At 35.9% G+C, this 11109-nt stretch overlaps 2 protein-coding genes across 3 annotated transcripts; one reads left to right on the top strand and one right to left on the bottom strand.

Annotated features, from left to right (window-relative positions):
- Positions 1 to 644: 644 nt before the first annotated feature.
- Positions 645 to 3126, top strand: LOC125854347 (eukaryotic translation initiation factor 5A-4-like). Its single transcript, XM_049533863.1, has 5 exons — positions 645 to 866; positions 1725 to 1847; positions 1937 to 1993; positions 2081 to 2155; positions 2856 to 3126. The coding sequence occupies exons 1-5, from the start codon at positions 744 to 746 to the stop codon at positions 2955 to 2957; spliced, it is 480 nt and encodes a 159-aa protein (XP_049389820.1). The 5' UTR covers positions 645 to 743; the 3' UTR covers positions 2958 to 3126.
- A 488-nt stretch (positions 3127 to 3614) lies between these two features.
- LOC125854333 (isopentenyl phosphate kinase) lies at positions 3615 to 10514 on the bottom strand. Of its 2 annotated transcripts, none has more exons than XM_049533850.1 (12): positions 10386 to 10470; positions 8416 to 8651; positions 8133 to 8230; positions 7639 to 7681; positions 7002 to 7063; positions 6816 to 6872; positions 5717 to 5752; positions 5562 to 5639; positions 4455 to 4521; positions 4274 to 4336; positions 4088 to 4191; positions 3615 to 3992 (listed from the first exon to the last, which is right to left on the bottom strand). In XM_049533850.1, the coding sequence occupies exons 2-12, from the start codon at positions 8522 to 8524 to the stop codon at positions 3885 to 3887; spliced, it is 825 nt and encodes a 274-aa protein (XP_049389807.1). In that variant the 5' UTR covers positions 8525 to 8651; positions 10386 to 10470; the 3' UTR covers positions 3615 to 3884. The 2 variants fall into 2 exon arrangements, with proteins under 2 accessions (XP_049389807.1, XP_049389806.1); XM_049533849.1 differs by having other exon boundaries at positions 3618 to 3992; positions 8416 to 8646; positions 10386 to 10514.
- Between the last annotated feature and the right edge of the window lie 595 nt (positions 10515 to 11109).

Genomic DNA, 11109 nt, shown 5'->3' with positions numbered 1-11109 from the left:
ACTTTTAAATACCTGAATTGTCTTTTTTAGCAATGAACTCTCCGTTAATATTTTTTTTAAAAAATTATTAGTTAAAAAATGAAAATCACTCACATATATATTGAAAACTAACAGTGCTAACTTGGATAACACAAAAACTAAAATCAGATTATAGCATTAATATACGGACTAAAAGTATAATTTCTTTTCTTATATAATATTAATTTTGTGACAAGGTCATGTTTCATATTCTTAAAAAAAAAGAAAACTAAAGAACATATATTTTCAAAATCTATGAGTTATGACCAATCCATTTTGAAATAATTTAATTTAATTCATAGAAAAAATTACTATATATACATCTTATTTTACCATATGCTCTAAAGTTTCTTACCATTTGAAAAAATTATAAAAATCTCTACTCTTTTCTATTTTCGGATACATCACTTTACGTAATGTATCAGGCTGTAAGCAAGGTATCGATACATTGATCGATATATCCGAAATCGAAATGTAATGTATCGAAACTTTGAGGAATATATCCGAAATCGGTACACAATGTATAGGAATATTTTAGTATGTATCCAAATTCCATAAAAAAAAAATTTAATAATTTGAAAAAGAATAAAAGATTTGTATAAATTTTTTCAATATTTATCAAAAGAAAGTTTAAACGCAGAAGAGAAGAGAAGAAAACCCTAAAAATATAAAAGGGGGCTTTAGGCGGAGGCGCAGGTGTTGAGAAGCTTTATTTGTTAGTGAAAATGTCTGACGAAGAGCACCAATTTGAATCAAAGGCAGATGCCGGAGCTTCCAAAACTTACCCTCAACAAGCTGGTACTATTCGGAAGAACGGTTACATTGTAATCAAAGCTCGTCCTTGCAAGGTTTCATTTATGCATCTAATTCTACTTTTTTGTTAGTAATTTTGATTATTTGTACAATAGAGACGGATTCAGGATTTGAAGTATTGGATTTTGTGTAGTTTATCTGCAAAATGTGAAGTAGTTAATTATCAGTATACAAAGTTAAGTTACCTGGTACATGTTGTGGTAGGAGGTGACAGGTATTAGGTGGAATTAGTGGAAAGTTGGCCCGTACACCACAGTCATTAAAAAAAACTGTTTTTGAAGTTATCCCGGCGACAATGGCTAAATCCAGCGACTTGCTATATATGTTAAAAGTAGATAAGTTTTTCGTTATTGTAAGATAATAAAATGACTAAATCTTATTGAAAAATATATTAACATTTTGAAAGTATTGAAGTGTTTTATAGTGTTAAATAACAGACTATTGTACTTGATTTGAGACGAGATTACGCGTAGAGGGATATATTAAATCAAAAGTAAAAGGGAAAAGGAGGATATACCCCTCAACTTTGCGATTTGGTGTTGATAACCCCTCACGGCTCACGGCTCATGTATACCCCTACCGTTCACAAATGGCACAATGGCCTAGATATACCCTTTTTCGGCTGATGGAAGTGAAATTATTGATTTTAATTTTTATTAAAATAAAATTCATATAGGATTTGATATCCTTCTCTCACGTGAATATATTTTGCCTTTGACTAGTTTGGTTGGATTCAAAAAGTTCTAAGTTGTTGACTTTTGTGGTTGGATTCTAAAGATTTTCAGCTCTTCATTGATCGTCTAGTTTCAATGCAGATTTTAGTTCGGCCTTTGTTCCTCATTTTTCCCTTCAGTACTTCCAGTGTTTGCTAATTTTGACATTTCTGTTTACAGGTTGTGGAAGTCTCCACTTCCAAGACTGGCAAGCATGGACATGCCAAATGTCACTTTGTAGCAATTGACATCTTCACTGGCAAGAAACTTGAGGATATTGTTCCCTCTTCACACAATTGTGATGTATGTACTCCTCGAGGTCTTCATGTCCATTACACAATGTTCTTATCTTTGCATTATCGGTTTCATGTATGATGATTGTGTCTGTGCAGGTCCCCCATGTTAATCGTACAGATTACCAGCTTATTGACATCTCTGAGGATGGATTTGTATATCTCTATTCCCTAGTCACATTCTTTTTTTGTTATTTTTTATGAAAGTGTCTGATCTGTATATTATTAATAATAATAATATAGGTGAGTCTCCTCACTGACAATGGTAATACTAAGGATGACCTGAGGCTTCCAACAGATGAGAGTCTTCTCTCACAGGTTAGTAAGCTGATCTAGCTCATCCAATTTTTCAGCACTTTTTCCAAGTTATAATTTGAAGTCAGAGTAAATATTTCGAGGCTGGTGGAAATATTTTTAGTCATTGCAGTATGCATGCTCAAACTCCCTTAGAAGCTTAAGTGGGTTTGCGAGAAGATCGTAATTCATTTTGATTCCCATTTAGTAATTGTTTTTTTGGTTTCCCACCCGTTGTTCGGTACTTGCATTGGTGTCCGACTAAATCNGTGGGGGGGGGGGGGGGGGGGGGGGGGGTGTAAAGTGTTTCCTAACAAAGACGATTCCGTACCCCCCACTCGAATCCGAGACCTCTGGTTAAGGCTGAAGGAGTACTTACCACTCCACCACAACCCGTGTTGGTTTAGTAAAAATTGCCTTGCCTTCTTCACTCATGTTTTCGTTTTTGAACTGTTTTGTTATGTTTTTACTTGAACCGAGGGTCTATTGGAACCAATCTCTACCTCTCAAGGTAGGGGCAAGGTCTGTGTACACACTACCCTCCCCCGACACCACTTGTGGGATTATACCAAGTATGTTGTTGTTGTTGTTCCACTTAGTAAAAAGGGGCACTTTCTTGGTGCATATTATGAGAGTTTTTTCGAGTTCTGTTAAGCTGTTAATTCTTCTGCTTCTAGAAAATGTTGCAGGTTTCCTGACTAGTTCTAATTTGCTAAATGTGCAGATCAAGGATGGATTCGCCGAGGGTAAAGACCTTGTTGTGTCTGTCATGTCTGCCATGGGTGAGGAGCAGATTAATGCACTGAAGGATATTGGTCCAAAGTAAAATGTGCCAAGGGAGAGGAGGGACATGACAGTAGCGGAAAACGGGACCAGCTTGTTCAAGAACATCTACTTCTACTTAGTGTTCTCGATACGCAAGCCCCCAATTTCTATTTGATCCTATATCCATAGTCCTTGAGTTAGATTGTTGTTCTAATATTTGTTGGAATTTTATCTGTTTATTTTAAACGTTTTCAAAGTGGTGTGGAAAAGTTAATCTGGCATATACACAATTTTGCACCTTCAACTTTTTATGAAGCTAGAAATTGTCTTCGTAGGAATCAAAGACCTTTTGTAATTCTGTTTTCCTGCATCTACATATGGTTAACCTCTTTTTTCTTAAGTAGATAGTATGTCAAATCTCCTCGTTTGATACGTTTAGGGGTCATTTGGTAGAGTATATTAGAAATAATAATGCATGCATTAACTTTATGTATTAGTAGTATCTTGTATCTTGTTTGTCGTTTGATACGTCTTTGCATTAGTTATACACTATAGTGTATTAATAATGCAAAAATTATGCAATGTATGCTATTTTTAATACATCAAATTAAATAATTCATAAGAAATAATCTTTGCATAATTAATGCAAGCATAACTAAAACGTTACAAAAGAAATATCCTGTTTTCCATCAAACAACATGAGATGCATTAATAGAAGTGTTAATTCGATCAAAATCAACAATAATTTTGTTGAGGGAGTTGAACATTACAACACATTTAATCAAGTCAAAATATTGCCTCCTTAAATCAAAACAACTACTATTAATCAACAAATTAATAGTACAGTTCAGAAAATCTGAGAAATGAAAAGGAAAATGATGAATAGAGAGATCACAAGGGAAGGGATTGCCCGTTATAAAACGAAAACTTGCTGTTTGGGAATGTCTGTCTTCAAATGATTTGAACCCTCGTATTCAGCACGAGCAATCTATGATTTAGCTGAGCTCATGTAACGAATGGCTGTTCCGAGCCAGTCATCAGGTATGCCACCCTTCAAGAATCCACTAAGGGCTTTCACTGAATGGTCTGTTCCTGCCTGCATCAATTCAAATAAATAATGAACTAGCTGGGATGAGTTATATTTGTTTCTCATCCTAAGCTCCTGCTTTCATTCCCATGAAAACATATTACCTTAGTTATGTAGACATCAATCCCAAGCTTCGCAATCATGGCAGCTTCTGTTATTTTTGTTACCATCCCACCAGTTGTATCATGTGCAGCTACCGTGAATTCAACTGCTGATAAAAGATTCAAGATTACCATGTAAATAAATTGCTCTGCGATAGTACAATGCAAGTTAAGTTGTAATATACTGACCGGGCTTGCTTGTATCTTCTAATTTAGGTTTCACTACTGACCAGCTTCCATCTTCACGTACAGCTGCAACAAGTAAACATCGTCCCGATATGATGCAGCTAGCTTATCATAAGTGCTTTATGGAAAAAATAACATATTCAAAACAATAAAACCAACTCTAGGGCTAAAATTGAGCATTTACCTATTTCCCGGATAAGTACAGCGCCAGGTTCTACTGGTGGACGATCATATACACCAAGAACATCTGTCTTCGCTCAAGATGTATAGGATAACATTTATAGAACATAATCTCATGTTGTTCAACGATGATATGATCAGTAACAGTTATTATGTGTTAGGCCAAGTTAGGGGGTTCTGCATTCATTTTGATTTTTGTGCACAACTCAAAAGGACCTAGATGCAAATATGTTGTATTGAGATGGACCTAGAAGTAGAATCTATAGTGTCTTTTTTTCAATATGTAAATACAACAACAACAACAACAACATGCCCAGTGAGATCCCACTAGGTGGGGTCTGGGGAGGGTAAATTGTACGCAGACCTTGCCACTACCTCGTAGAGGTAGAGAGGCTGTTTCCAGGAGACCCTCAGCTCAAGAACAACAAATCTAAGAGACAGGAGAAATATATATACAACATACCAGCCAAAACAAACGATAGCGAATAATCAACAAATGATACAGTAACAACAAGAAAGTAATGCGATGCGAGAAACGCAGTAAACAACATAAGGCTAAGTCTACTCCAAACGCTAACAACCCATACCCCTGCAAGGGAAAACAGCACGCTAGCCCTACTAACCTACAACCTTGATACGTGACCTCCACTCCTTCCTATCTAGAGTCATGTCCTCGGTAATGTGAAGCATAGCCAAGTCTTGTCTAATCACCTCCTCCCAATACTTCTTGGGCCTACCTCTACCCCTCCGCGTACCCTCTACCACCATTACCTCGCACCTCCTCACTGGGGCGTCTGCGCTCCGTCTCTTCACATGTCCAAACCATCTCAGTCTCGCTTCCCTCAACTTGTGTTCCACAGAGGCCACTCCCACCTTCTCCCGGATAACCTCATTCCTAACTGCAATATGTAAATAGATTGCAGTTAAAGGCAATGTTTCCGAAAACAATGTAAATGGACCTTCACATACTACACTGGGATGATGCCTTATAAATTTACAGAGATATTTTGGAGTAACTAATTAGAAATTGTATTTGTTGAAATTCTTATTTGCAAATCTCCAGCATGAACAGTATCAAAATGCATGCTCTACCTAACGATGTGTTGGATACAAGAAAAACAACAAACTCTGGCTTTAGTTCAGCTGCTAAATGACGTATTATCACGTCTCCACTCAGAATAGTGCACTCCTGAACAAGTGAAAGAATTAAGTACATGATCAGTGATCATCACCAAGTTAATGTTCAATTATACTTGAAAAACACACCTGTAATGTATCCAGAACTGCATCTCCATGCAGAACCTGGAATGCAAATGAACTCGTGTTACAACATTCTAAGTCACAAAATTAGAAAATCGAAGCAATTGCAATAACAAAGTTGCCAAATTAGAAAGTACTAATTTATTTCACTGATCTAATATCTGATATCTTATGAAAGAAAGTTTCCTAAAAGTTCTATTACGACCCTACGCTGCTTCACACGTTATCCTAAGGGTTTTGGGTTCAATATTCCGGTTCTTTTATAAGGTAATAGAGCTAATCTTAGGTAAAAGCATTTTCTATGTAAATCTGTTCTCACAACTGTTTTCTTTCTACTTCTAGTCCAATTGTACATTGTTTTTACCTAATCTGTCGCTTAGAACTTTGCTCAGTGAGCCACTAGCTCTACTCTAAGATCTTTTCTCAACTCGTGAACCCAGTTTCTATTCTTCGATCTTCCAGATCCCTTCATCGTGAGCCTAATCTCTTTGCTCTACTCACTCTTCAACCTACAAGCCACCTTTAAACTCATGTATATATAAGAAGTTGAAAATGAAAGAAAGCACAATATACATACTACTCAAAGCACAAAATTCTTGATCAACATGTCAAAGGGATTAAGATAGTGTGATTCATCATTACCAACAACACTCCCCCAAAAAATCATCGAAAATTACAAATTAGAAAGTGCTTTGAGTAGTAGAACTTTTTCCTATTCGCCAAGTTCTTCTATTGGATTTTTGAGCCTTTGGTGTCTAATGTCAAAAACCATATAATAATGAGATTTTGCACTATCTATAATTTTCTTCTAGATATTTGAACGTCAAACTTATAGATACACATCATATAGTGCTAACAACTAGCACCTCCTTGACATGAAAAGCCTAAACATCATGAACAACCTACCTACCCAATGCACAATCTTGATGACATGCTTGCCTAATAAAATGGACGGGAAGATATCAGGGGAAAGGTAAGAATATGGTCTGAAAGAGTGTTTCACATGAAAAAACTAAACTGATAATTAACTGTGTTGCCAAGAAGATATTTCTCTGTGCGAGAAAGTATGAGAGTTTTGCGCTAAGACCAAAGAGTTCAAACTTACAGGTATAAAACCAGCATCAATAGCTTTAATGACCATGGAAATGTCAGCCTCCGTCATCTGCAAAAGCACAAGTTGCCAAATATCAAACAATTTCACAGCAAGGAATAATTTTGTTCTCTCTCGAAAGAGCTTAAATTATAGCAATATATCCATTTAATGAAAATAATCTTCATTTCGCCTTCTAACATTTCTTTGACATGTTGACCAACCACATGAGAATGGAGACATTCCGATGGAAGGAATACCCTCTGCAACAATAAAAACCATTTCTTAGGAATCCACTGATAAGAGAGACATAAAGTTGTAAGCAAGTACACCCTTCAAGGTGAAAATATGCATCTATAATGAATAATTAACAAGCCTTGTACGTGAAGAGCTGTCAATTGTTTGCTGGTTGACTGGATGGACAGCTATCAAATACTATGGATATCAACAATCTGTGTTGATTAATGAGGATGTTAGCTTCTTAAAGAGTGACGTGGGAACTTAAAAGAGGATACCAAATCAACTTAGGCCCTTGTAACATCTTCCGCAGAGCAACATTGCCCCTCCAATCTGATATAAAAATTGCCTATGGCCTTCACAGTGTCTATTCAAATCCTATTTCTTGTCATGCCATAAAGCAGTTTGGCCATTAGATAGATTCTCAGGACTTAAACATCCAAATCCATTTCACTTCCCACCCTGCCCACAGTGAGATCCAATGGAGCGAAGATGCGAACATGTTACGTATTATGGCACCAGTTACATTTAATCACAATAAGATTTATTTCTAGACAATCTTAAGAGGCTTGTCGCATGGAAATGAAACTGTTATGAGTACCTCTTGCTAGGGATCTCACGATTTCATGATTGAGGGATGTGACCTGCAATAAAGAAAATGTAAATTCTGTCACATATCACCTGAGAGTCGAAGAGAAAACATAAAAAAGGGGATCATCGCATAGAGACGAAGAAGTCTAGCAAATAATTAGGTTATCACTTAATTTGTGTAGTAAACATCAAACACGTCATTCCCTGAACACTCTAAATAGACATCTCTCAGGAGTGTAGTGAATAAGGTTAAGCAGATAAGCTATTAAGCATGGAACTTTAGCCTGCATAAGATGCTGGAAATATGTCCAAAACAAAGAGGAGAAGAAAGACGCATGAATGAATATTTCACTGGATTCAGCAACGCCACTGCTAGTCGTAAGTTACAAGCAGAAGGTAGAAAAGGAGTAGAGACAAAATATCAGCTACATAATAGAGTTGAAATATGTGTCAGGTGGAACAAAGATATTGCTTGAAAACGGAAAGGTTCGGGTTGGATCTTACTGAAATTCTTGTTGCAACAAAACCAGCCTTGACAAGAGGCCGGCTTAGTCCACCCTTATGAACCCCTGACTTGCTAGCTTGAAAGTGTCCAAAGGAACCTGACAGCAATGATAACAAATGTCAAAAGCCTACGAGTTTACTCGAAACTAAAATCCAAAATGTCCTTCTAGAGAACCAAAATTGGGTCGATTTATGTTTATTCATTTCATAATTCAAAGGACTTTGCTATGGCTAATGAGCCTTACAAATCCTGCTAATGACTAAACACACACTTAATATCAACCTGCTCCATGAACAACAATATAACTTTCTGAATCCGCAACTGGTTGATCACCGAAATCATTAACGAAACTTGGAGCTTCAGACTGTCCCGGCCTTTTACTCCAATCCATTCCAAGAACATTTGCAGAAGTAGAATCCGGAACAAATGCTTGACGAATCTGGGATGAAACTTCCTTAAGATTCTCCTCATGTATAGTCTCCAATTTATTTTTACACGTGATGGCTGCACCTCCTGAACTAAAAAGTAAACAAATAATGCATCCAAAATCTCCAAAGTAAAAAAAAAAAGGGACAGTGTTAAGAGTAACCTAAAATAATTAAATACAAACTCAAAAGAAAGCATCAACCAACATATTTTTATTTCTACTTTCTCCTATAGGTAAAGTCAATCAATCAATCAATCAATTAACATGTTATGCTACTATCTGTTGCTTTTGTTATTTTCTACTGTCCCTTGTACGTACTTCCATTACGTCTCTTTTTAAATTGATTATGTCTTTGAGCCGAGGGTCTATCAGAAGCAGTCTTTCTACCTCAGTGAGGTAGAAGTAAGGTCTGCGCATACTCTACCCTCCCTAGACCCCACTCAATATATTGTTGTTGTAGGTAAAATCAATCAATTAGCATGTTCTGCTACAATCTGTTATTTTTGTTATTTTCTAGTGTCGCTTGTACTTCCATTACTAAATTGATTACGTCCTTGAACCGAGGGTCTATCAGAAACAACCTCTCTATCTTAGTGAGGTAAGAGTAAGGTCTGCGCATACTCTACCCTCGCCAGATCCCACTCAATATATTGTTGTTGTAGGTAAAATCAATCAATTAGCATGTTCTGCAACAATCTGTTGTTTTTGTTATTTTCTAGTGTCGCTTGTACTTTCATTACATCTTTTCCTAAATTGATTATGCCTTGAGCCAAGGGTCTATAAAGAAGGTCTCTTTCTCAGTGAGGTAAAAGTAAGGTTTGCGCATACTCTACCCTCCTCAGACCCCACTCAGACTACACTGGGTATGTTGTTGTAGGTAAAATCAATCAATTAGCATGTTCTGCGACAATCTGTTGTTTTTGTTATTTTCTAGTGTCGCTTGTACTTCCATTACATCTTTTTCTAAATTGATTATGCCTTGAGCCAAGGGTCTAACAGAAACAGTCTCTCTATCTCAATCTCAGTGAGGTAAAAGTGAGGTCTGCGCATACTCTACCCTCCACAGACCTCACTCAGACTACACTAGGTATGTTGTTGTAGGTAAAATCAATCAATTAGCATGTTCTGCGACAATCTGTTGTTTTTGTTATTTTCTAGTGTCGCTTGTAGTTCCACTACATCTTTTTCTAAATTGATTATGCCTTGATCTAAGGGTCTATCAAAAACAATCTCTCTCTCTATCTCAGTGAGGTAAGTAAGTCTGCGCATACTCTACCCTCCCCAGACCCCACTTAGACTACACTGGGTATGCTGTTGTAGGTAAAATCAATCAATTAGCATGTTCTGCGACAATCTGTTGTTTTTGTTATTTTCTAGTATTGCTTGTACTTTCATTACATCTTTTTCTAAATTGATTTTGCCTTGATCCAAGTGTCTATCAAAAATAGTCTCTCTATCCCAGTGAATTAAAAGTAAGGTCGCACATACTCTACCCTCCCCAGACCCCACTTAGACTACACTAGGTATGTTGTTGTTGTAGGTAAAATCAATCAATCAATCAGCTACGCATCAATCCTAAACTAGTTGAGCTCATCTACACATATCCTCTGTTCAAGTCAAAGGATTCATGTAGCTTGACTAAAACCCTGTTCTACAGGTAAATTTATCACAAAATTAGTGCCAATTGAATCGTAGCACAACATTGTCTATTCATAAAGTACCAAACAAATGCTCAATTTGAGGATTATTTTAGTCAATCAAATACACAGATATCAAATCAAATCAAATCAAATGTAGACAAATAAACTGAAAAAGGATAGTTCACCGAGTTTGACGATACAACGGAGACGCTTAGCTGTTTTCTTGTGCTCCATTTTTGGTGAATGCTCTGCTGCTTTGTTCAATTCACTCTAAAAGGTAGCTGAAAATAGAAGCATAAATGACGTACTATAAAATGACATAATAGAATCTTAATTTAAGAGTTAGATTTGTATTGTCACGACGCTATTATAAATTATATTCCTTCCGTGTCAATTTATGTGTAGCTTTCGGAGCTACAGTTTTTTTTTTTATGTAGTTTATAAATAAATAAATTTCATTTAAAAAAATTTAAAAATTATATGCGCAAATCTCAATTAATCTTAAATTGTTTGACTCTGCAAAAACAAAAAGTGCCAAAGTGTTTAATAAAGTCTTTTGTTTTCTTATTATCACTTCAAAAATTACTCTATCATAACTTGTGGTTTGAAAACTATTTTTTAGTCTTCTTCGGTCCGAGATTCTGCTTTTGGTATTGAGAGTTTGTTTCTAATAAGACCAATAATTTTTGTGGCTAAATTTTTAAAATTATTTATTTTTAAAAGTATTTTTTGTCAAAACCATTATAAAAGAACTTTTGTCAAGATTAGAGTAGTATTTGTGTTTGTCTAAGATTCTACAAGTGATTTTTTTTTTAAAAAAAAAACCACACTAGGTTTAGCTTCTGAAATATGTTACTACTGAAAAATACTAATTTTTCTTCCCATAAGTGATAAGACTGTACTTTTGCT

Source organism: Solanum stenotomum, chromosome 2 (genome assembly GCF_019186545.1).
Source record: "Solanum stenotomum isolate F172 chromosome 2, ASM1918654v1, whole genome shotgun sequence".
NCBI lineage: Eukaryota > Viridiplantae > Streptophyta > Magnoliopsida > Solanales > Solanaceae > Solanum > Solanum stenotomum.
Note: the sequence above shows the minus strand (reverse complement) of the source record. Positions and strands in the feature narration are given on the sequence as shown.

Bases quoted from the DNA above. Each gene is read 5' to 3' on its own strand.
- LOC125854347 (XM_049533863.1), top strand. From the start codon at position 744: ATGTCTGACGAAGAGCACCAATTTGAATCAAAGGCAGATGCCGGAGCT. The intron at 1,848-1,936 runs GTATGTACTCCT...GTGTCTGTGCAG, and splicing joins CCTCTTCACACAATTGTGAT to GTCCCCCATGTTAATCGTAC. The intron at 2,156-2,855 runs GTTAGTAAGCTG...CTAAATGTGCAG, and splicing joins ATGAGAGTCTTCTCTCACAG to ATCAAGGATGGATTCGCCGA.
- LOC125854333 (XM_049533849.1), bottom strand. From the start codon at position 10,434: ATGGAGCACAAGAAAACAGCTAAGCGTCTCCGTTGTATCGTCAAACTC. The intron at 7,682-8,132 runs GTAAGATCCAAC...TCTTTATTGCAG, and splicing joins TTGTTGCAACAAGAATTTCA to GTCACATCCCTCAATCATGA. The intron at 7,064-7,638 runs GTACTCATAACA...TTATTGTTGCAG, and splicing joins CGTGAGATCCCTAGCAAGAG to AGGGTATTCCTTCCATCGGA.